Source organism: Natrix helvetica (genome assembly GCF_964273705.1).
Source record: "Natrix helvetica genome assembly, chromosome: 1".
NCBI lineage: Eukaryota > Metazoa > Chordata > Lepidosauria > Squamata > Natricidae > Natrix > Natrix helvetica.
The window spans coordinates 350,158,079-350,184,306 of record NC_138548.1 but is presented as its reverse complement, the minus strand read 5'-3'; the positions used below and the strand labels follow the sequence as shown (position 1 = coordinate 350,184,306).

At 44.7% G+C, this 26,228-nt stretch overlaps 1 protein-coding gene across 1 annotated transcript; it reads right to left on the bottom strand.

Annotated features, from left to right (window-relative positions):
• Nucleotides 1-547: 547 nt before the first annotated feature.
• Nucleotides 548-26,091, bottom strand: APOM (apolipoprotein M). Its single transcript, XM_081934321.1, has 7 exons — nucleotides 25,893-26,091; nucleotides 20,810-20,952; nucleotides 13,790-13,863; nucleotides 8,616-8,714; nucleotides 7,782-7,880; nucleotides 3,518-3,558; nucleotides 548-825 (listed from the first exon to the last, which is right to left on the bottom strand). Exons 1-6 carry the CDS (start codon nucleotides 26,001-26,003, stop codon nucleotides 3,533-3,535), a joined length of 552 nt encoding a protein of 183 aa, XP_081790447.1. The 5' UTR covers nucleotides 26,004-26,091; the 3' UTR covers nucleotides 548-825; nucleotides 3,518-3,532.
• Between the last annotated feature and the right edge of the window lie 137 nt (nucleotides 26,092-26,228).

The window sequence follows — 26,228 nt, the reverse complement described above, 5'->3', positions numbered from 1 at the left end:
CTCTGTTAATCTGTTTATCCTGTGATATTTAAAGAAACACTTAAAATGCCTGAATGCTTCTTTTGAGATGATTGAAGTGGCTAGAAAAAACATCTTTGCAAGAATTGGAGAAATGCAGTGGAGGGATAAGCTGTTATCTGCACATTCCTTTGAGATGGGTGGAATTAATCACTTCATGCTGGAATTTGCAAATACCAAGTTTTTTTCAAATGCCCATCTCCTTGATCCCTGCCTCAAATCAGTTTTCCTGGGTCCAGATGTGTTTCAGGCCTCCCCATTATACAGGTAGTCCTTGACTTACAACCACAATTGAGTCCAAAATTTCTGTTGCTAAGTGAGACATTTGTTAAGTGGGTTTGGCCACATTTTAGGACCTTTCCTGCCACTGTTGTTAAGTGAATGAATGCATTTGTTACGTTAGTAACACAATTGTTAAGGGAATCTGTTTTCCACATGGACTTTGCTTGCTTGAAGGTTGCAAAAGCGGATCATCTCACCCCGGGTCTTAAACTTGAACCAGTTGCCAAGTGTCTGAATTTGTATCACGTGACCATGGGGATGTTGAAATGGTCATAAATGTGGAAAAACCCTCAGTCACTTGTTCCAGTGCCGATGTAACTTTGAATGGTCACTAAACAAAGCTGTTGTAAGGCAAGGACTACCTGTAGTTTCACGGGCTTGCTTTGCTTTTAAATAAGGAAGAGCAGGCGTTTTCTCGTTAGAAAATACATTTTATTTAAAACTACAAGCAATTGCTTCTCCAAGCAGATGAGTCAAAGTCAGCTTCGAAGGGGGTAATTCATTCCTGCTGAGCTGGATGTGAAGCTGATGGGAGAAAAAGAACAATCATAAAAAATAAATAAAAGTTGTCAACTTTTCTGCAACCTTCTGGCAAGCAACATCAATGGGGAAGCCTGATTCCCTTAACAACCATGTTACTTAGTTAACAACTGCAGTGATTCACTGAACAGCTGTGGCAAGAAAGGTCGTAAAATAGGACAAAATTCACTTAACCAATGTCTTAACCACAGATATTTTGGGCTCAGTCGTAACTGGACTACCTGTATAATATGCAAATGTACAGTTTTTGCATAATTTCTCATTACAGAATGAGAATGTATTACATATTAGCCCAGGTTCAAATCCCAGTAAGGGTATGGCTAGCTGATGAGAGCTAAATAGCTTGAAATAGATCTATACTAGTCTCCCTTTATTTATTTATCAGCACAAATACAACACAAACATAGCAAAGGCAACATTAAAAATAAAAATATGGTTTTCTGCCTGGATGGTCTTCTATAATGAGCCGAAAGACAGAAAGGGGGAGTAGTGAGCTCCCTCCCATATTTGGGCATACCAAGGGTTGTAACACAAATACATACCTATTTTCCTGGCTCAGCTGATAAAAAGGAGAGCCTGTGGCTTAGTGGCTAAGATATCTGCCTAATATGTAATACAGTCCAGGTTCAAATCCCAGTAAGAGTATGGCTAGCTAATGAGAGCTAAATAGCTTGAAATAGATCTATACTAGTCTCCCTTTATTTATTTATCAGCACAAATACAACACACACACACACGCGCACACACACACACACACCAACTTATATACCAAGTTTGGTTGAAATTGCTTGAGGCATTCCAGAGTTATGCTGGAACACACATATATATAAAGGGAGGTATGTGTGTGTGTTCCAGCATAACTCTGGAATGCCTCGAGCAATTTCAACCAAGGGAGGTACACAGATAAGACACTCATAACACCCCTCGGGGTGTGTGTTCTGTTAAGATACAGCCTGTTGTGCCAGACTGCCTTACTGGCTTCTACTGTACAGCGTAGTGGAGTTGCCATAGTAACGGCTTCACAGTACTCCACAAGGGGGCTCCCTCTGGTAAAGGGAAATATCCAATATTAGAAATTATTAGAAATTATGTTTGGTCCAGACATTTTCCCCCTATAAATAAATACCCAGGCAATGCCAAGTTATCGGCTAGAGAATGGCAGTTAATCACGTTCTCCCAACTGGTTTTTGAGAACTCACCAATCTCTGCTGTGCATGCTCCTTGCGGTCTTAAGGGCTAGAAACCTACTTTTAAAACAAACCAGACTATACGATTGGCAAATTTCTTAGCCTTCAACAGTTTGCCAGTCAACACCAAGAAGGTTTCCCGTTGCCTACGTCTCCCATGTGCGTTGCATCTATAGCAGCCTTTTTCAATCCTTCAGGGATTTCACGTGTTTGCGAGAAAATGGTTTTTCTTGCTGCAGGGCTATTGAAAAAGGTGCTTTATTTTCTTGCGTCATCATTTTTAATTCTCAATTTTTAAAAATTATTATCCAGGGCTCAAGGTTCCGAAATCTTGGTGTGGCTCGAGCCAGACATAAATTTTCCTATTTCTCTGTCTGGGATCTCATCAATCTTCTCATTCAGACAATACATTTGTGTGTGCGTACAGTTCCCTGTGCTTCTTCCCCTCCCAAAGGTACAGGATGTATCGCCGGGCAGGCTTCAGAGGTACAACATGAAATTTTGTCCTGGTGAATCTTCCAATATGTGCAAAGACTTAACGTGAGAATAATTGTACCTGGAAATATGATGTTGAACAGGGTTTGACTTACTCTCATCACACCATATTTTTCTCTTTGTGTCTTTCTCTTTTATCTCACCTTTTATCATTCTCTCTGTTCCTTCGCTTGTTTTCTATCCCATCCGCCTTCTCTGCCTCTCTCTCTCTCTCTTTCATTCCAATCATCTATCTCTTCCCCATCCCCTTTTGCTGGAATAATTTGCAAACATGTTTTTTAAAAATTAACTAAATGCAAAAACGAAAACACACAAAATTATAAAACAAGAAAGAAAGAAGAAGAAGAAAAAGAACCTCAAGTTGCATAAAATCAAGCTGACAGCTTGGGAAGGAAGGAAGGATCCTTGTGGTAAATTTGCAAGATAAAGATAAATTTACATGATAGAGATAAATTTGCAAGATAAAGATAAATTTGCAAGATAAAAATAAAGATCAAAACCATCAAGATGTGAACTTGATTTGAAGATAGATTATAGAATGGGTCCTTGATGCTCTCTGAGCTTGGTAGTTTTCTTGCAGATGTTTTATTATCCAAACTAGGTAACATCACCAGTGCTGATGATCTTATCTATTTACAATAACAACACAATAGTAGAGTTGGAAGGGACCTTGGAGGTCTTCTAGTCCAACCCCCCTGCCTAGGCAGAAAACCCTATACCGTTTCAGACAGATGGCTATCCAACATCTTCTTAAAGACTTCCAGTGTTGGGGCATTCACAACTTCTGGAGGCAAGCTGTTCCACTGATTAAGTGTTCTAACTGTCAGAAAATTTCTCCTCAGTTCTAAGTTGCTTCTCTCCTTGGGTATTTTGGGTAATGAAACATCTGCATAAAGATCAGAGAGCACCAAGGACACCTCATTTCAACCCCCTGCTACAAATATTCTCCTTTATTGGATAGTAGAGCGTGGTATGGGGTACATTTATATTCTTACCGAAAAATTAAGAGGTCAAGTTTCCTGGAATTCACAGGCATCTAAGACAAAGGACAGAAATATATGGTTACTGTTGCGCAAAAGCCTTCTTTCCTCCCTTCTCTCCTTCCTTCCCTCCCACCCACTCTCCTTCCTCCCCTCCCTCCCTAATTCCTTCCTTCCCTCCCCTTTGGAATCCAAAAATGCATTTTGAGTAATGCAATTAGATTGTCACAAGAGATCAAAACTCCATAGTATACCAGGCTTTTACATATATCTAGTTACACACCACAAGTAACTCCTCTTTAACACATGATAATCAGTTCTGGGATTTAATCTTTGAGGCCGAAAGATGGAATTTAAGGTGGTCCTAAACCATCTGTGCAGAATTGAATGAAAACATTATAGTGTCTGATGCAGAATATATTATTCATCGTAAACAAATATATGAACAACTGCCTTTGCTGGATTACATGAGATCGAAAATAATGCCATAAGAAAGGTTTTCAATGCATTATCAGATGCATTGGGTACAACAGTGAGGATTAAGGGTTATTGTTTTCAGAGTGGGTCAAAGCCACCATCAACACCTGGATCCCTGTAGCATCCTGACCTGGCCAGGAACAGATGGGACCCTTAGAACACCTTACATCTTCTGCCTACCCTGTGGATATTGTGTTGGCTCTACCATTTTAATTCCCCAGAATGTGTCCAATGTAATACGATTTAGAATATTGTGTGCCCTCAAAGTGGTGCCCTTGTTCTATTAGGGAAGAGCCCTGAAATCAGCCAATTTGGACGGCACGTTGGGAAGAGGTCCTAAACGATGAGTTAGACTAATGTAGAAAAGGACAACCCAATCATTGTGGTTGGAAAGAGGGAAAGCCCTCGCTCAGAGGACATTGAATGATTGTCTTCCAGCACAATAGATACAATAGCAGAGTTGGAAGGGACCTTGGAGGTCTTCTAGTCCAACCCCCTGCCTAGGCAGGAAACCCTATACCATTCCAGACAAATGGCTATCCAACATCTTCTTAAAAACTTCCAGTGTTGGGGCATTCACAACTTCTGGAGGCAAGTTGTTCCACTGATTAATTGTTCTAACTGTCAGGAAGTTTCTCTTCAGTTCTAAGTTGCTTCTCTCCTTGATTAGTTTCCACCCATTGCTTCTTGTTCTACCCTCAGGTGTTTTGGAGAATAGTTTGACTCCCTCTTCTTTGTGGCAACCCCTGAGATATTGGAACACTGCTATCATGTCTCCCCTAGTCCTTCTTTTCATTAAACTAGACATACCTAGTTCCTGCAACCGTTCCTCATATGTTTTAGCCTTCAGTCCCTTAATCATCTTTGTTGCTCTTCTCTGCACTCTTTCTAGAGTCTCCACATCTTTTCTACATCGTGGTGACCAGAACTGAATGCAGTATTCCAAGTGTGGCCTTACCAAGGCATTATAAAGTGGTATTAACACTTCACGTGATGTTGATTCTATCCCTCTGTTGATGCAGCCTAGAACTGTGTTGGCTTTTTTGGCAGCTGCTGCACACTGCTGGCTCATATTTAAATGGTTGCCCACTAGGACTCCAAGATCCCTCTCACAGTTACTACTATTGAGCAAGGTACCACCTATACTGTACCTGTGCATTCTGTTTTTGTTGCCTAAATGTAGAACCTTACTCTTTTCACCACTGTATTTCATTTTATTAGAGAGTGCCCAATGTTCAAGTTTGTCAAGATCCTTCTGTATCTTAAGCCTGTCTTCTGGAGTGTTGGCTATTCCTGCCAGCTTGGTGTCATCTGCAAATTTGATGAGTTCCCCATTTATTCCCTCATCCAAATCATTGATGAAGATGTTGAAGAGTCCTGGGCCTAACAAGCAAGTATTTCTGATGGGGCAGCAGGTACACATTTCAGAATGTTGAAATGGCACTCTTACAAAATGGCTGCCTTAGTGGATATAGCCAGTAACAAATCAGACATTTAATTAGAACAACCTCCTCTAACTTTCCAAGATGCTTCCGTAGGCCTCATCTTATCTTTCTCTCTTCACAGGGCACTCTTTCACATGGCAGCCTAGGCTTCAGTTCTCTCCCCATTTTAGACTTTTTGTAGGATCGAATTGAGTCCTACCCCTGCTATGGTGGATAAAGTTAGTGCTATAGAGATTGGCACTGAACCCTGTCATACAGTGGGGCAAAAAAGTATTTAGTCAACTACTAATTGTGCAAGTTCTCCCACTTAAAAAGATGAGAGAGGCCTGTAATTGGCATCATAGGTAGACCTCAACCATGAGAGACAAAATATAAAAAAAAAGACCAAACAATCACATTGGCTGATTTGGAAATAATTTATTTGTAAATTATGGTGGAAAATAAGTATTTGGTCACCTACAAACAAGCAAGATTTCTGGCTCTCACAGACCTGTACCTTCTTCTTTAGGAGGCTCCTCTGTCCTGCACTCATTACCTGTATCAATGGCAACTGTTTGAACTTGTTATCAGTATAGAAGACACCTGTCCACAACCTCAAACAGTCACACTCCAAACTCCACTATGGTGAAGACCAAAGAGCTGTCAAAGGACACCAGAAACAAAATTGTAGACCTGCACCAGGCTGGGAAGACTGAATCTGCAATAGGCAAGCAGCTTGGTGTGAACAAATCAACTGTGGGAGCAGTAATTAGAAAATGGAAGACATACAAGACCACTGATAATCTCCCTCGATCTGGGGCTCCACGCAAGTTCTCACCCCGTGGGGTCAAAATGATCCCAAGAACGGTGAGCAAAAATCCCAGGATCACACAGGGGGACCTAGTGAATGACCTGCAGAGAGCTGGGACCAATGTAACAAAGGCTACCATCAGTAACACACTACGCCGCCAGGGACTCAGATCCTGCAGTACCAGACGTGTCCCCCTGCTTAAGCCAGTCTATGTCCAGGCCCATCTGAAGTTTGCTAGAGAGCATTTGGATGATCCAGAAGAGGATTGGGAGAATGTCATATGATCAGATAAAACTAAAATAGAACTGTTTGGTAGAAACACAACTCGTCGTGTTTGGAGGAGAGAGAATGCTGAGTTGCATCCAAAGAACACCATACCTACTGTGAAGCATGGGAGTGGCAACATCATGCTTTGGGGCTGTTTCTCTGCAAAGGGACCAGGACGACTGATCCGTGTACAGGACAGAATGAATGGGGCCATGTATCATGAGATTTTGAGTGCAAACCTCCTTCCATCAGCAAGGGCATTGAAGATGAAACGTGGCTGGGTCTTTCAATATGACAATGATTCCAAACATACTGCCCGGGCAACGAAGGAGTGGCTTCGTAAGAAGCATTTCAAGGTCCTGGAGTGGCCTAGCCAGTCTCCAGATCTCAACCCCATAGAAAACCTTTGGAGGGAGTTGAAAGTCCGTGTTGCCCAGCGACAGCCCCAAAACATCACTGCTCTAGAGGAGATCTGCATGGAGGAATGGGCCAACATACCAGCAACAGTGTGTGCCAACCTTGTGAAGACTTACAGAAAACGTTTGACCTCTGTCATTGCCAACAAAGGATATATAACGAAATATTGAGATGAACTTTTGATATTGACCAAATACTTATTTTCCACCATAATTTACAAATAAATTATTTCCAAATCAGCCAATGTGATTGTTTGGTCTTTTTTTTTACATTTTGTCTCTCATGGTTGAGGTCTACCTATGATGCCAATTACAGGCCTCTCTCATCTTTTTAAGTGGGAGAACTTGCACAATTGGTCGCTGACTAAATACTTTTTTGCCCCACTGTATGCCAGATTCTTCCTAGAGTTTTCCTGCAAGTGCAAGAGCAGGTTCCATTGGTTGCAACTGGAACTGATCATCCAGCTTGTTGCCCAAGCCTGATGCCATGGGCCGAGGGAGGGGGACTGGCGAAAAGTCACCCAGTCAGCTTTCATGACTAAGATGGAACTAGAACTCCCAGTCTCCTGGTTTTTAGCCTGATGTTTTAACCGGCTAGCTCAAGGGCTGTCAAAACTTGCATCGTCATGATGTCATCACGTGACGTATCGTTACTCTCCTCCCTTCGCTAAACTGGGCGTGGCCAATGTGTGATGCATCCGGCCCGTAGGCCGCGAGTTTGACAGCCCTGGGCTAGACCAAGCTCACTCCACTTAAGTTGAACTTTTATTTTCATTAAATTGATGCCAAGTCAGGGAAGCTTCTGGGAGGCACAGGAATTGTTTTACAGTGTTGACCTCTTGTGCTCGCAGTGGACAAGCTGCTAGTCCATAGAGAGGTTCTACCTTGAATTCTGGGTATAAGGAGGAGTTCATTCATATCAAGGCAAGTAGCTTTGTTCCAGAAATCAGCAAGACAGTGTTCTTCAGGATGGAAGATCCGGGCTGGGGAGAGAAGGAAATATCAGTTCAAGGTCAAGAAAGAACCTGGATCTCAACCTATGAGTTGGCGAACCTAGTTTCTCAGCAAAAAGGAGAATTGCAGTGAATATCTCTGGTTGGAAATATGAGATTGGAAAGAACCAGGGATGGGGTTCAGCTGGTTCGGGCGAAACGGATGCTAATTTTGCATCCGGTTCGCTGAACTGGTTGTTGCAATGACTGGCTGGCCCCGCCCACCCCTCCCCTCCCAGGAGTCTCCATGCAGCCCATCATCATGCCAGGTAAGTACAGGGCCCGCGTAGAGGCTGTGGGAGGGTGAAAAACGGGCCTACTGGAAGTTCTGGAAGTCTGGAAATGGGCCCATTTCTGGCCTCTAGAGCCCGGGGGTGGCCATTTTCACCCTCCTGGAGGCTCGGGAAAAGCCTACGAACCTTGGGGAGGGCAAAAAATGGGCTTACTGGAAGTTCCAGAAGTCTGGAAACAGGCCCATTTCGGCTTCCAGAAGGCCTCCAGGGTCCTTGGGAGTCCGTTTTCGCCTTCCCGGAGGCTCGAGGAAAGCGTACGGAGCCTGGGGAGGGTGAAAGTGCCCCCGCCGTGAGGAGGCCGAGTAGGCCATGCCCCCCTTGGCCACGCCCACCCAGCAACCAGCCAGAGAACTGGTTGCTAAAATTTTTCAATCCCACCCTTGGAAAGGACCTGCTTTATCTTTAGGGATCAGAGCAAAAGGATCTTACTTACAGTAGAAAAGAATCCTTTGGTAATCCTGATCTGTCTCCTGGACAACGATGGTGTTGGGACACTTGGCGGAGAACAATTCTGTCCTCATGTGAGGCCGGCCTGTTGCAGGAAATCCAGAGGGGAGGGGAAACAGAGAAGGTTGGCATACATATTCAGTAGAGCAATATTGGCCAACGAAGGCGCTTGATCTGCTTGCCTTCAGAAGGTGAGCGACAGAATTGCCTCTCTCAATGTATAAAAACACATCCCTGCAGGTGGAAAGCTATTCTGTCAGGGTGTGCGCTCTTTATTTTAATCTATGGAGTTCACAGGTAAGCAGTTATCAACTACCAAAGCTGAATCTACCACTAAATGCAGAGATGGGTGCCGTATGCATTAATATCAAAGAAGCTCAAATCCAGTTCCTTGTTTAATGAAGCAGATAGAGAAACAGAAGGCTACAATTCAGGTACTCCTCGATTTACAACATTTAGTGATCGATTGAAGTTACTACGGCCCTGAAAAAAGTGACTTATGATCATTTTTCACACTTATAACTATTGCAGCATCCCCATGGTCATATGATCAAAATTCAGACGCTTGATAAATGACTCCTATTTGTGACCGGGTCATGTGATCCCACTTTGCGACCTTCTGGCAAACAAAGGGGAAGTCAGGTTTTCTTAACCGTGTTAACTAACTTAACATCTGCAGTGATTCTTTTTAACGACTGTGGCAGGAAAAGTCATAAAATGGGGCAAAACTGACTGAACGACTGTTTCACTTAGCAACAGTCATTTTGGGGTCAATTGTGGTCATAAGTTGAGGACTACCTGCACATGAATCTGAAACACGTAAAACGATTTCCTTGGGAAAACTTTTACATTAAAAAATGGCAATAGCGGTGAGCCGCTAGCGTTGCATCTTTTACTCTTCTAGAAAAAATATCAATGATGTAAAAATACACTACATTGCCAAAAGTATTCGCTCACCCGTCCACATAATCAGACTCAGTTGTGAGCAAATACTTTTGGCACAGTGACGTGCAGTCAGGTGAGGCAAGTGAGGCACAGCCTAACCTCTCATCATCAGGGCAGCAAGTCATTCGATGGGAAACTTGCCTTTTGGGAGGAATGACCCAGCTTGGCTCCCGCTTTCGATCTGCCGCCCAACGACCGAACGGAGAAGCGAAGAGGCAGGAGAGACAAAGCAGGAGCCAAGCCGAGTCATTCCTTCCAAGAGGCAAGTTTCCTATCGAATGACTCGCTGCCCTAGACTCGAGGCTCCAGTCCAGCCTGCGGTGCTTGCAGGACTCCCAAGCTCGGCACCAGAGAGCCGCCGCGAGAGAGGCCGGCCAGGTTGCCCGGGCCAGCGGCAGAGGTTCCCTTTGTTCTTTCGGGTGCGGGAAGCGGGGGGGGGGAGAGGCTTCCTCCACTCCGTCCGCTCCCCTTCTGCGCTGCCCTCGCCCGACAAGCGCACCCCGGATTCTGCGCAGCTCTGGCAGGCGGTGCCGTGGCCGAATCCCAGGGCGGAGGGCGGCAGGTCGCAACTGAGCATGCCTGACTGTGGAATTCTGGGAGTTGAAGTCCACAAGTCTAAAAAAATTGCTGCCTCACAAGCTGTAAACCTCACCGCACGTCACTGTTTTGGCAATATAGTGTACGTATGAAAATGTATGAAACGACATTGCTTGGCCAATTAAATTGTTATCTTTTTTTATTAAAACTTGATTTAGGTTGATGCAGAAGTGGTAAATTCAGCCATATATATTGGATGCAGTATGCATCCGTTTTTATACTCTTGGTTGGTTTTCCGTCTTAAAGACATGCATCAAAATGAATCCACAGCTTTGTTATCTTTAAATTAGTCTTCTTTAACAACTCTAATAACAGGTTTTCCCAGATGCTGGAAAGGATTCCGCCGAAGGCGAGATTCTGTAAGTGCAACTCTTCAGAAATACAAATATATTTTTTTTTTTTAATTACATGGTTACCCAAACCTGCATAGGTGCAGAATAGCTTATAATGCAAAAAAAGCCTGCAGGCATTCTGCCTTCAAACACTTGTCAAATCCTTTACTGTCACAACAGAGATTAAAAGAGGGTAGGGTCGAAAGTGGACTTTTTTCATCAGGCAAATAAGGATGTTATCAAAATGCAGTCCGTTCTCAACTTACGACTTGTTTGTTATCAACTGTTCAAAGTTATGATGGACCCCCCAAAAGGTACTTACGACCTGAACTTGAAGTTCTGACAACCGGGCCCTCCACCACAGCCCCATGAACTATATTTTGGGAGCTTGGCAAGCCTGTATTTTGGCAAGCCTGTATTTTGGCAAGCCTGCATTGGGGGCTTGGCAAGCCTGTATTTTACGGCACTATCCTCAGAGACGTGATCCCAACTTACAATGTTTCCACGCTTCAAACAATGCCCCACAGCAAACAATACGTTTGCAAGGTCTAAAATGTTCTCGAGTCATCAAAGGGCCAAAGAGAGACTTAAGCAGAGGCTTGGAAAAAGTAACAGCTTTTATTTCGCCAAAGAAAATAGCTGGGTGGACTGTTCAACAGCAGACAGGCAGCAAGCATGCAAGAAAGAGCCACACTTGGAAAGAGTATGGCAAACTTCTTATACGTTCATGTAGCCAATCAGTGTACTGACCGAGACTTCCCAAGAGCATGAAGCAAACTCCTTGTCCCAACAAAAAACCCTTTTATTAATTTACTGTAAATTCTGCTCATTCAGATCCAGCAAAGTCTTTCAAGGGAGGATTTACAGTCACTGACCTTATCTGGCTCTTGGAGAGCTGACAGGTTCATATCTGCAAAACTTGGCAAGGAGTCTCAGAGAGTCACGAACCAATTAAGCGAACGAATCATCTCCTGCAAACTCCACTCCACTTTCGCTCCCCTTTTATTTCCTCTGGGAGGGACCATTCATCGTCCACCTGTGGCCTTACTCCCCAGTCGACCCCTGTTCTTTAACTGTTCTCTTCTCATGGCAACTCTGTGCCTATGCAGACTCGGGAACAGGCTCCTGCTGTTCTTCTGCCTCGCTGATGTCAGACTCCGGAGGCAGCAAATCATTACCAGATGGCCTTGGTCCCCTCTCTGCCTCCAACACAGAGCCCCCATGAGAGCTTTCCCCAGACTCCAGGACTGGCCCATGTTCTTCCCCAATCTCCAAACTATCCGAATCTGCTGCCAGCTCCCCTGGCCACTGGCGGGCCACAACTATCAGAGACAACAGTTTGGTACCCATTCGGCCCATGCCTTCCTCATCTACGAAGCATTCCTTATAGCCAGGCGTGTCCGTGCTCTCCTCATCAACCTCAACTCATCCCTGGGTAATTCTTTGTTCTAACCTCCTTATCTGTTACTGGCGCCAGTGCAGCAAGGAACAGAGGGGCTGGGTGCTTAGCAACGCAAGCCTAAAGTGTAGCCAGAGCAACGCCATATTTGCCCGATGCCTAAACCCTGACAGGCGACGACAGGCACAGCCTCTTGCTTGAGTCATGCATCAGGCACTGGGTTGTACAGAAAAGCAAGACAGCAGACGTTAGGTTAATAGCAGAAGCTTTTCTTACAGAAGCAAAATAGCAAAGGTTAAACTAATTCTTACTGCTGTGTCCCTTCAGGTTTACTTAATGACCATGGCATTTGACACACACACACACACACACACACACACACACACACACACACACACAAACACGGTAAAAAAGCCATGGTCACTTTAGGAACTACTTCACAACCGTCATGCTCACTCAATTACCTTCGTAATTCAAGGACTGCCGTGTCTACATTAAATGCAATTGTAGGTGAGCCCCCCAGTTCCCACAGATGCCAGTGGGAAATGTGAGTGCAGGTAAACCTAGCTTATTGATTTCAGTAGGAAATTAATTGATATCTTTGCCAAAGCCACGAATTCCTATTTACCTTGCCATGCCTTCGTTCCCTGCATCTAGGCTTCAGACATTATGAAAACTAAGATCATGGCATCCGGCCCTCTCAATTCCTGGCAAATAGATGGGGAAGAAATGGAGGTAGTGGCAGGTTTTATTTTCCTGGGCTCCAAAATCACCGCAGATGGGGACTGCAGCCAAGAAATTAAAAGACCCTTGCTCCTGGGAAGGAAAGCTATGGCAAATCTAGACAGCATACTAAAAAGCAGAGACACCACCCTGCCAACAAAAGTGTGCATAGTCAAGGCTATGGTTTTCCCAGTTGCAATGGATGGCTGTGAAGTTTGGACCATAAGAAAGGCTGAATGCCAAAGAATGGAGGCCTTTGAACTCTGGTGCTGGAGAAGACTCCTGCGAGTCCCTTGGACTACAAGCGATCCAACCGGTCAGTCCTGGAGGAGATCAACCCTGACTGCTCTTTAGAAAGACAGATCCTGAAGATGAAACTCAAATACTTTGGTCACCTAATGAGAATGAAGGACTCACTGGAGAAGAGCCTAAAACTGGGAAAGATGGAGGGCAAAAGAAGAAGGGGACGACAGAGAATGAGGAGGCTGGATGGGGTCACCGAAGCAGTAGGCCTGAGCTTAAATGGATTCCAGAGGATGGTAGAGGACAGGAAGGCCTGGAGGAACATTGTCCATGGGGTCACGATGCGTTGGACACGACTTTGCAACTAACAACAACAAATGCTTCAGAATCTTAATCTGGCTATATAACATATATTGCTTTTAAAATCAGCTTTGAAGGTAACATTATCAGCAAAGCTGGCTCGCCTCACAATCAGAAGGCTGCGAGTTCAATCCTAAGTAGCGGCAGGTATTTATCTCTCTGAGCACAGTAAGTAAATATCAGCTGCGAACTCTGCATTGGCAACAGGAAGGGCATCCGGCCAGTAAACACTCAGCTCCATTCAGTTGCCAGACTCCACCAAGATGCAAGGGATTATGGACAGGGGTGAAATCCAGCAGGTTCTGACAGGTTCTGGAGAACCGTTAGTGGACATTTTGAGTAGTTTGGAGAACCGGCAAATGCCACCTCTGGCTGGCCCCAGAGTGTGGTGGGAATGGAGATTTTGCAGTATCCTTCCCCCGCCACTCCCACCAAGCCATGCCCACAGAACAGGTAGTAAAAAAAATTGAATTTCACCGCTGATTACGGGGTCATTAAAAGAGAAAACAACAGCAAAAAAATTATCAGCAAAGCTGGCAGGAAAAAAAACATGAGCCTTACCTTCGGTAGCCAGATCAGCACTTTCCTCCATAAGCAAATAATTCCACGTTTTGGGAACGCACTGGCCTGATTTCCTAAGAAGAACAGAGGCGGGGGGGGGGGGAATATGGGTGAGTTTTAAAAAGGCAGAAGGATAGACAACTTTCAAACGTGGTTGAAAAGAATCACCGTGACTTGAGAAAGTTGGGGGGAAGAAACTGACACGTAAAATTCATTTTTTCTTTTAAACGATTCCTGGCTTTTAAAAAAGTCAGTTGTTGTAGGAGGGGGGTGCATCCGGAAGTGGCATTCAGCAGGTTCTGACCAGTTCTGCAGAACCGGTAGCGGAAATTTTGAGTACCGTATTTTTCGGACTATAAGACGCACCGGTGTATAAGATACATCAAGATTTCGAAGAGGTAAGTAAGAAAAAAAAGTTTTTGCCCTCCCCCAGCCCCCAGGAGCACTCTGCAGGCTTCAGCATGGCTGGGAGAAGGCAAAAACACTCCAGTTTTTGTGGAAAATGGGGGTAAAACAAGCCATTTTTCGCAAAAATGGAGGTGTTTTTGCCTTCCCCCAGTCCTGCTGAAGCCCGCAGAGTCCTTCCGGGGCCTGGGGGAAGGCAAAAACGCCTCCGTTTTTCACCTGTTTTTCGCAAAAATGGGATGCAGGTGAGGCCAAAAATGGCTGTATTCGGTGTATAAGACGCACCAACATTTCCACGCTGTTTTAGGAATGCGTCTTATACTCTGAAAAAAAAACAGTAGTTCAGAGAACCGGTAAATGGCACCTCTGACTGGACCCGCCCCCGTCTATTCTCTGCCTCCCAAGTCCCAGCTGATTGGGAGGGATTGGGGATTTTGCAGTATCCTTCCCCTGCCACGCCCACCAAGCCACGCCCGCAGAAACAGTAGTAAATTTTTTTGAATCCTACCACTGGGTGCATCTCTGAGGTTGTGGCAAAGCAGCTGTGTGTGGTGGTGATAGAAAACGCAAGGTGAAATTCTAAACTTGACTTTTAACGATGACAGGATGGAGATTTTGATATACAGGCAGTCTTCGACTTACAACAGTTCATTTACATCACTGGAAAAAAGTGACCTACGACCATTTTTTTCACATTTATGACCACTGCAGCATCCCCATGATTAGGTGATCGACATTGAGACGCTTGGCAACTGACTCGTATTTATGACCTTTGTACTGTCCCAGGGTCATGTGATTCCCTTTTGCGACCTTCCGACAAGCAAAGTCAATGGGGGGAAGCCAGATTCGCTTAACATCCATGCTACTGACTTAACAACTGCAGTGATTCACTTAACAACGGTGGCAAGGAAGTTCGTAAAACAGGGCAAAACTCACTTGACAAATGTCTCTCTTAGCAACGTAAGTTTTGGGCTCAATTGTGGTCATAAGTTGAGGACTACCTGCATATGGCAATATCTGTAAAAATACAATAGGTGCTAAGTAAAAATGCAGGATATTCAATATATATTTATACTGATATATATATACACTATATTGCCAAAACAATTCGCTCACCCATCCACATAATCAGACTCAGTTGAGAGCGAATACTTTTGGCAATATAGTGTACTTTCTCACATCTTCTTTATGTATTTGAAGAACGTGATGTGTCTCGGTATTTGGTGGAAAGTGGTACGTGTGTGTGTGTGTGTGTGTGTCCCCGTAATTATTTCCTGAGGAGACAGGGAAGTGCCTCTTTGTGGGAACCAAAAGCACTGTGGTTGTGCAAACCAGCCACTGTTCTATTTTGTTGCTTTACTGCATTGTATTCTACTATTTGATCGCAGATCTGCACTTTTCCTCCTCTATTTTTAGGTATTGGCTTTTTAAAGAATTCGATCTTTTTTTGAGTACCAGTCTCTTAAAAGAAGCAGAGAACAAGCACCTCCTTCTCTTGATACAGGTAGTCCTCGACTTATGACCACTTCAGATAGTCACTTACACTATATTGCCAAAAGTATTTGCTCACCCATCCACATAATCAGACTCAGTTGTGAGTGAATAATGCTTTTGGCAATATAGTGTACACTTTTGCGAGTCGAGGGCTACCTGTACGTTCTTGGTTCTGTAGTCAAATTTCACAATGTAATCTCATTGGAAAACCTCCTTTAATCCATTTCAAAATTTCCCATCCAGTTTCACAATCCTGACATGGGATTCCCTCCCTGCTTATAGAAGGGCAGGTATTCGTGACTTAAAACTGTCAGCTTAGGGATTGTTTGAAGTTACGACGACACTGAAAAAAAGTAACTTATGACCGTTTTTTTTCCACACTTAACAACCGTTGCAGCATCATGGGTGGGTTCCGGCAGCCACTACTGCTAGTTTGCTCGTGGGTGCTTCGCACACGCATGCGCAGTACAATAAAAATTGATCTGCGCATGCGCAAAACCAAAAAACAAGATGGCGGCATCTATGGCGCCGCCCAGAGGACCGGTTCAGGGGCGTGGCAGGCCTGGGTTGTTGCCGGTTCCAGTGACCCAGGCCGCCAAACCACTACCAGTTCAGCCAAACCGGTAGGAACCCACCACTGCTTCAACATGTAAAAGCTAATTATGATGGCAGCCGTGAGTTTGGCAAACTGTAATTTCCCAAAAGACGGAGGATATAAAATACCGTAAGTCACAGAACGCTGGTTGTTTTGAGGAAGAGTTTTGAGGAAAAGAGCAGCAGCATGAAAATTAGAACCACATTTGTATGTCTTTATCCATGAGGCAGTTATAGTTCACAAATGCTTTTAAGCATTGCTACAGGCACTCCCAGGTTATTTAATGGCCACCCCCTCACGCAACACCCTGTTCAGGCATGCAGATCATGTAAGCTTCCCTTGCTTTCTACCTCAGATAGGTGTGTCTAGAATAGACAAGACACACAGCTCCCGGTCAACAGCCCGGGAAATTATTAGGGATACACACACAGACACACACACACACAAATCACTTTCAACCAGCACTGAGACACATCAGGTTTTTCAAATAAGGAAAATGAGGAGATGTGAATTGAAAGTAGCAGCAAAACTTTACTGGTTACACAAAGTACAATACAATACAATAGCAGAGTTGGAAGGGACTTGGAGGTCTTCTAGTCCAACCCCCTGCCTAGGCAGGAAACCCTACACCGTTTCAGACAAATGGCTATCCAACATCTTCTTAAAGACTTCCAATGTTGGGGCATTCACAACTTCTGGAGGCATTTTCTGTTCCACTGATTCATTGTTCTAACTGTCAGGAAGTTTCTACTCAGTTCTAAGTTGCTTCTCTCCTTGATTAGTTTCCACCCATTGCTTCTTGTTCTACCCTCAGGTGCCTTGGAAAATATTTTGACTCCCTCTTCTTTGTGGCAACCCCTGAGATATTGGAACACTGCTATCCTGTCTCCCCTAGTCCTTCTTTCTCTTAAGCTAAACATACCCAGTTCCTGCAGCCATTCTTCATATGTTTTAGCCTCCAGTCCCCTAATCATCTTTGTTGCTCTTCTCTGCACTCTTTCTAGAGTCCTCACATCTTTTCTACATCGTGGTGACCAAAACTGAAGTACATTTTGCTCTTTCTCACATGTGCATACACACTGATCAAGACTTGGCTTCTCCTCAACTAGGCTGCCAGGCACTAGCTACTGTACATGGATGGAAGCTGCCAATTTTGGATACAGAATAATAGAGGTGGAAGGGACCTTGTAGGTTATCTAGTCCAACACCCCTTCCCAAGCAGGAGACCCTACACCATTTCTGACAGATGGGAGTCCAGCCTCTTCTTCAAAGCTTCCAGTGATGAAGCTCCCACAACTTCTGAAGGCAACTTGTGTTCCATTGGTTGATCGTTCTCACTGTCACAAAGTTCCTCCTTACTTCTAAGTTGAATGTTTCCTCTCTCAGTTTCCATCCATTATTCTTCAGGACCCAGGAATGGATTGGCACCCACTCAAAGTCCTTGTGCTGATGGGATTTGAGTTTTTCCATGCGCTCAGACCCAGCTTCCTTTGTCTGGCTTAGGTGACATTTTTTTCTTTCTTCTTTAAGAACTTGTTTCTTTTTTAATTACCTTCATCAATGATTTGCATTTATGCCAGGACAAATGCCATCTGAATGCTAGGAAAACCATCCTAATATATAGGATTTCTTCTACTAATTGTCAGGGAAAGGGGAGATCTCTCTCCTTCACTGGAGGTCTCACAGCAAAGACCAAGCTGAGCACTGATGATGTTACCCAGTTGGGCAATGAAACGTCTGCCAGAAAACCACCAAGCTGAGAGAGCACCAAGAACCCCACAGTTCAATCGTGAGCTACAAATATTCTCTTTTATTGGCAAAGGCCTACACTCTTCTTTTGGAGCTGTTCTCTTTTCGGTTCCTGTATCAACGGATGGGTTGGACAGATGCCTTAAGGGTGGCTTGTCGTTTTTTACAATTCTGCAATTAAGCTGTCACAAACAAATTGGCCTTTTCATCCTGAGATTGTGAATGAAAGCAACTTCCATTTCTCTCTTCCTATTAGACCTCAGGCTGCATGGAAGGAATCCTAACTATTTCGTGCTTGTGACTACACCTCATTTTGTTCTGGGTAAGCCCAAAGGCAGTGCTTACATTCTGTCTTGGGGTCTCATTGGATTTAATACAGGCAGTCCTCAACCTACGACCACCACTGACCCCAAAATTTCTGTTGCTAAGTGAGATATTTGTCAAGTGAGTTTTGCCCCCCTTTACAACCTTCCTTGGCGTAGTTGTTAAGTGAATCATCACAGTTGTTAAGCGAGTTTTACTGTTGTTAAGTGAATCTGGCTTCCTCATTGACTTTGCCTGTCAGAAGGTCAGAAAAGCGGATCATGTGATCCTCGCACCCTGCAACTGTCATAAATATGAGTCAATTGCCAAGCATCCGAATTTTGAACCCATGACAGTAGGGATGTAAGTTGTAAGTGTGAAAAATGATCACGCCCTTTTTTCAGTGTTATGGTAACTTTGAATGCTCACTAAGCAAACTGTTGTAAGTCGAGGACTACCTGTAGCGTGAATAGGTAGTTCACAAGGACAGAGGATTACCATCCCTATAAAATCCGAGCCCTGCCCTAGCTCAGCACCAGTTAAGCCCCCAATATGCTGACATGGATTTGCATAGCAAAATTATTGAGTCTCTACATTAGTGTTTTTCAACCTTTGCAACTTTAAGACAGGGGTGAAATCCAGCAGGTTCTGACAGGTTCTGGAGAACCGGTAGCGGAAACTTTGTGTAGTTTGGAGAACCGGCAAATCCCACTTCTGGCTGATCCCAGAGTGGGGAGGGAATGGAGATTTTGCAGTATCCTTCCCCTGGAGTGGAATGGGAATGGAGATTTTGCAGTATCCTTCCCCTGGAGTGGGGAGGGAATGGAGATTTTGCAGTATCCTTCCCCTGGAGTGGGGAGGGAATGGAGATTTTGCAGTATCCTTCCCCTGGAGTGGAATGGGAATGGAGATTTTGCAGTATCCTTCCCCTGGAGTGGGGAGGGAATGGAGATTTTGCAGTATCCTTCCCCTGGAGTGGGGAGGGAATGGAGATTTTGCAGTATCCTTCCCCTGGAGTGGAATGGGAATGGAGATTTTGCAGTATCCTTCCCCTGGAGTGGGGAGGGAATGGAGATTTTTGCAGTATCCTTCCCCTGGAGTGGGGAGGGAATGGAGATTTTTGCAGTATCCTTCCCCTGGAGTGGGGAGGGAATGGAGATTTTGCAGTATCCTTCCCCTGGAGTGGGGAGGGAATGGAGATTTTACAGTATCCTTCACCTGTAGTGGGGTGGGAATTGAGATTTTGCAGTATCCTTCCCCTGGATAGGAGAGGGAATGGAGATTTTACAGTATCCTTCTCCTGTAGTGGGGAGGGAATGGAGATTTTGCAGTATCCTTCCCCTGGAGAGGAGAGGGAATGGAGATTTTACAGTATCCTTCTCCTGTAGTGGGGAGGGAATGGAGATTTTGCAGTATCCTTCCCCTGGATAGGAGAGGGAATGGAGATTTTACAGTATCCTTCTCCTGTAGTGGGGTGGGAATTGAGATTTTGCAGTATCCTTCCCCTGGATAGGAGAGGGAATGGAGATTTTACAGTATCCTTCTCCTGTTGTGGGGAGGGAATTGAGATTTTGCAGTATCCTTCCCCTGGAGTGGAATGGGAATGGAGATTTTGCAGTATCCTTCCCCTGTAGTGGGGAGGGAATGGAGATTTTGCAGTATCCTTCCCCTGGATAGGAGAGGGAATGGAGATTTTACAGTATCCTTCTCCTGTAGTGGGGAGGGAATGGAGATTTTGCAGTATCCTTCCCTTGCCACGCCCACCAAGCCACGCCCACCAAGCCACACCAGGCCCACCAAGCCACGCACAAAGAACCGGTAGTAAAAAAATTTGAATTTCACCAGTGCTTTAAGACCTGTGGACTTCAACTCCCAGAATCCCCCAGCCAACATGGAGACACAGGTCTATGCAGACTGTGCCCATAATAGGCTCTTATCTTAATTAATAATGCAATGTGGGTGCTCCTCGACATACGGCCACAGTGGAGCTCAAAATTTCTGTTGCTAAGTGATGCATTTGTTCAGTAGGTTTTGCTCCATTGTACAACTTTTCTTGCCACAGTTGTTAAGTGAATCATTGCAGGTGTTCGGGTTGCTAAGTGAAGCTACTTTCTTCACTGACTTTGCTTGTCAGAAAACTACAAAAAGGATCACATGACCTCGGGACACTATCACCATCATGAATGCGAATCAGCTGCCAAGTGTCTGAATTTTGATCACATGACCATAGGGATGTGGAAATGGTCGTAAGTGTGAAAAATGGTCGTAAGTCACTTTTTCAGTGCCGTTGTAACTTTGAATTGAAATGAAAACTGTTGTAAATTGAGGCTTATCTGTAGATATTCTAGAGATTCTTGGTTCATACCTTATCCCGGCATAAGGTATAGATCCCGGAGAGATATCCTGGAGACTGAAGGACTTCATCCTCGGTTAAACATGTCTATGTGTGTTAAATTTTGGAAAGTTGAACTTACAGTCGGATGGCAGCCTGTAGTTGCAACCGTTCTGGGGTCTCGCTCTGATTCATACTAAACAGGGTGCTGTCAACGTAGGCAAATGTCTCCAGCGACGATGAGGACGAGGATGCCGCAGCGATGAAGAGCCACCTGCCAAGATACTGCAAAGATCAGAATTTGGTTACTTTTGTGTCAAATTAAGAGAATACGCCAGAGGTAGGTTGCTCCCGGTTCGGGCCGGATCGGGCGAACTGGTAGTGGTGGTGGCAGGAGGCCCCGCCCACCTGCCCGGACGCTTCTGCGCATGGAAAACGCAGATATAGTTCTAAATCCCCAAGCTTTATTCTTAGGCAAAACCTTTACAGGCAGTCCTCAACTCACAACATTGACTGACCCTTCAAAGTTACATCATCACTGAAAAAAAAAGTGACTTGTGATTTTCACACTTACAACCATTGCAGCCTCCAAGTGGTCACTTGATCAAAATTCAGACCCTTGCCAAGTGACTCACAGCTATGACGGTTGAAGTATATCCCAAGATCATGCGATCACCTCTTGCAACCTTCTGAAAAGCAAAGTCAATTGGCAAACCGGATTCACCCAACAAACATTTAAGTTAACAACTGCCACGATTCACTTAACAGCGGTGGCAAGAAAGGTCATAAAATGGGGGTGAAGCTCACCTAACAAATGTCTTGCTTAGCAACGTACATTTTGGCCTCAGTTGTGGTCGTAAGTCAAGAACTACCTGTATTGTGAAAAGGACCAAAGTTCTTTCGCCAGCAATCATGTCTTTCGACACATTGTCAACTCCCAGGATACAAAATATTGTCAGTTCAGGGTTGGAAGAGAAAATAGAAAAGAGTGGGTGAGGAAAGAGCTAAGTGTTTCAACAGCTTTCTCGTTACTAAAAGTAGAATTCCGTGTAATTTGGCGAATTCAATGAAGGTATGTCAGTGCAACAGAAGGAAATAAGCTAAATAGTCTCTGCCCAAAATTGCTTTTTCTCAAAATTCTTTTGACCTATTTGGCCTTCTGCATTTGCTAATTACAGAGTTGCTCCTTGAACAATAATTTTAAATAGATATTCTCCCATGCACCGTACATACTGAAGGAGATTCCTATCTAGTGATGTCATAGTTATGTGGCAGGTTCAGCGCATACATAAACATCAAATCTATATTAGAGAATATAGAATATAGAATTATAGGGCTGGAATGGACTTCGGAGGTCATCTAGACTGTGTTGATTCTCTGTGTCATATAATATATGTGGGTATATGAATACGGTAATTTTGTTATATATATTTATATTATTCTGTTTATGGTTATGTTGTGTAGATTGGAAGTGGGGACCTTTTGAGAGCTGTATGCAATGAAAATTTCATTTTAATGTATGCTGATTAGTGTACATTCGAAGTGACAATAAAGTTATTAATTGTATTCTGTTCCGTTCCGTTCCATTCCATTCTCTAGTCCAACCGCTTCCTCAAGTTGGGAGGATCTTATACCATCACTGTCAAGTGATTGTCCAGTCTATTCTTGAAAACCTCCAGCAACATGCGCGCTCCCACTACCAAACTGGTAGTGCAGACAATAGAATACCGACTCTGATCTTCACGCATTGTGATTTAAAGAAACTTCCCAAACTGTGGCTTGAATTGAATTGAATACTTTATTTGGCTGAGTGTGATTAGACACACAAGGAATTTGTCTCTGTATTTTCATATTCATCTCCACTTTCCAAATGAGATGGCTTCTCTGGGGTGATCAGATTGAAGAAAACTGGTCTAGATATTTCTGGACCAAACTATGCACTGCGAATGATCAAACAAAAAGCTTTCTAATCATGGACAAGAGTTCCCAAGTCCCAGAGGTAGAACTCAGGATAAACTCTGGTTTTTTCATTGCTTTTGTCGTAGCAGCTCTGAAAGCAAAAATATTTGGTTTGCTCTGTAGAAAGTTAGCACCCACCACTCTCCTAGAAAAATGAAATATTTTAGGAAATATTAAAAGGGCAGAATATTTCCCCTAAAAGGGAGGCAGAAACTCATCCCCCCCCCACCTTTGTCAATGGGCCATTAAGCAGTGACGTGCGGTGAGGTTTATGGCTGGTGAGGCTGGTGACGTCATCAGGAAGGCGGGGAATGGGACTCAGCCTCCAGCACATGTGATCCCATTCCCCGCCTTCCTGAGCGCGCTCCACCGGCTCGCACTCTGCAGTCCCCAACAGCAGCTGCTTTTCAGTGCTTTTCTGAGCGACTGGCGTTTAGGACATCCAGCTATCTACCTAAATGCCAGATGCATAGAAAAGCACTGAAAAGCACTTCGCCTCCAAGCCACTTTGTCTTGATGACATCGCCGCAGCGGCTGGGCGTGGCCGGACCTCCAGAGCGGCGCCGAGGCGGTCCGGGCGGACGAAAGAGCGAGCGATGGAGGATCCGGCAGTCTGATCCTCGTTCGCTCGCCCGCCGGACTGCCTCGGCGCCACTCTGGCTACCTCCGTCCATCCCGGGAGCTGCGGCGACATCATCAAGACGAAGTCCAGTGGAGGCAGAAATGTTGTTGGCGCTAACTTCGTCTTGATGAGGAAGCCACGAAAGCGACTGGGGAACGACGAGAATCTTCCTGCCTCTGCTGGACTTTGCGCGCTCCTCGTGACTGCAATATACGTCCAGAAGCGGCTTTTGTGGCTAATGCGGTTTGGGCTTCCAGCCCAACAGCCCCTGCCACTTCTGGACGTCTATTGCAGTCGTGAGGAGCGCGCAAAGTACAGCGGAGGCAGGAAGGTTATTGGCGCTTCCGAGAACCCTCCTGCCTCCGCCGGTTGCCCAGCTGGCACCGCCCCGTGCGCGCACCTCCTCCTCCTCCTCCCTCCTCTTCCTCTTCACTCCCCAAAAGCTGTTCTCCTTACCGGAGCTTAGCGGGATATATTATATATTATTTCATGATGAGAGGTGAGGCTCTGCCTCCCCTGCCTCCCCTGACCGCACGTCCCTGCCATTAAGGCCTGAGCCATTCTATGCTACATAACAAAGATCTACCTGGCACAGGACCTAGCTATTTGCGGGATCGTATCCTGCCCCATACAACCCTTCGGCCGATTCGCTCTCACAGAGAGGGACTCCTCCGGGTGCCGTCCACTAGGCAATGCCAGCGGGCGACACCCAGGAGTAGGGCCTTCTCTGTGATGGGCCCGCCCGACCCTCTGGAATGACCTCCCCCCGGACTTCAGAACTACCACCGACCTCCGCTCCTTCCGTAAGAAGCTTAAAACCCACCTGTTCAATTTAGCCGGCCTGGCCTAATCCCAATTTTAGTCCCTCAAGTCTGCATTTTTAAATTTTTAGGGGTACGCTTTTTAGCTGATTTTAACTTTTATTATTCTGTACAGCTGAATTTAGGTTTAATTCGCTTTTAAGGGTATTTAAGGGTATTTATCTTTTGTATCTGGTTTTTAATGAGATGCCTGTACACCACCCCGAGTCCCTTCGGGGAGAGGGGGCGGTCTATAAATCTTGAAAATAAATAAATAAATAAACCTCCTTCAGGCAGAGCCATGTAGGAATTGCCCAAAGCCCTCTCATTACATCATCACCCAGCAAAGGATCAACCAAGCTTGGGACTCAGGATGGCCTACAGAGTTGCCCCTGCATGGCCCCATGGGAGTCTGACAATCAGAATACAAGCTGAAATTCAAAAGCTCAGAGAGGGTATAAAACCAGGGCCCTCTCAGCATCTCTTCCCTTTTTTCCCAACATCTTCAAGGCATGTGATCCTGCCCACCATTAAAACCATCAAACAGCCTCCATGTTTCCAGTGTCTTTCCCCCCCCCCCCCAATTTGGAACTGAACCCAGATGGACATTTCTTCCAACAAGTCTGACTCTGAGGCCATATTATTTTCAACAAGACAGAGGACTTTCCAATAAATTATGGTCTGCTGCATTAGTTAGTAGAAAAGTATGCGGGATTTGCAATGTTGACCTCAGGCAGCAAATATCTTGATCTTGACTGGTCTTGCTTCGGTTAAAACTGCTTTTCGTTGGGAACATTTTTCCCCCTGCCTCTTTCCAAAATGCCACTCTTGACATTTAAATCTTATCAATACTACGTTGCATTTGCAAAGGATTTTTCTAACCAACATTGAATCCGGTCTCAAAAAGTGGGCCTTCCCGTCACCAGAAAGCTATTTATTTTCAACCCAATTCTGTTTAGTATAACTTTGAATTTATTGAGGACTAGCTGATAATCCAATGCTGCCCGCTTATTTATTTATCCCAGCCCTCCTTCCATGAACGTCGCCACAATTTCTAAGGTTGCATTTTCCCCCTTACCAGAGGGAGCCCCCCTTGTGGGGATACTGTGAAGCTGTTACCATGACAACTCCTCAGCACTGTACAGTAGAAGTCATTTTAAGGCAGTACGGTAGAAGCCGTTTTACGACACAACAGGCTGTATCTTAACAGAACACACATCCCAAGAGGTGTTTTTTAACCCCACAGTATTTGTTTCCAGAGGGTAAGTAATCTGTGTACTAAGTTTGGTTGAAATCGCGTTCCAGACATTCCAGAGTTGTGCTGGAACACACACACACACACACACAGACAGCCATTTTTCTATATATATAGATTGAGGCAGCAGATCAATTGTATAAATATACAGTACATATTAGCAAAACTCTAAGATTAATTTAGTTTGAGCATTGAGATTTATAAAACTTAGGCTCACCAACCCTGGTGTTTATGTCTGAACTAGGTAAAGGGAGATTCTGGATTAAAACTATTCTTATCCTTAGAGGTTTACTGGGTGATGTGTGCCAGCTATTCTTTCTCATCCCAATATACCCCATAGATCAGTTGTGGTGGAAAAGCTGGGGAAGAAGGAAGTGCTATATATGCCTTGAGCGCCTGGAAGAAAGTGTGATAAAAGAATAGCAACAATAATACACAGTACATTTGTATGCTTTTCCTCCATCTCATTATGAGCCTGCTGCACCTGATGCAGCTGAAATTTGGAAATTGTTGGATTTAGGTGGTTTTCCTCCAGAACAGCAATTATTAACCGTGTCATCCTATCTGGATTTTTTAAAAATTTGGTTACCTGGTCCCGGTTCAGTTCATTAGCATGCAACTTCACTGGGCTCTCACATGGGAACACGGCATCCACAAAGAGTCCATAGAGGTAGAGCAGGTAAGTCCACAGTCCCTCCATTGCTTGGAGCTATTGGTGGCTTGCTCTGAGAATCGCTCTCTGGAGGTACATCTTGTACCGTTCACCTTTGCCCTCAGCTTGTTAAATGTTTAGCCCTCCAGGGTCTAGAGTCCATTGTTGTGTGTTTTAGACTATGAGTGAAAATGAAACCTAGAAAGATCCTACCAAGCAAGGCCAGAGGGAGGAGGGGGCTGGGAAGCAGACAAGCCAAGGAGGTGCATTTAG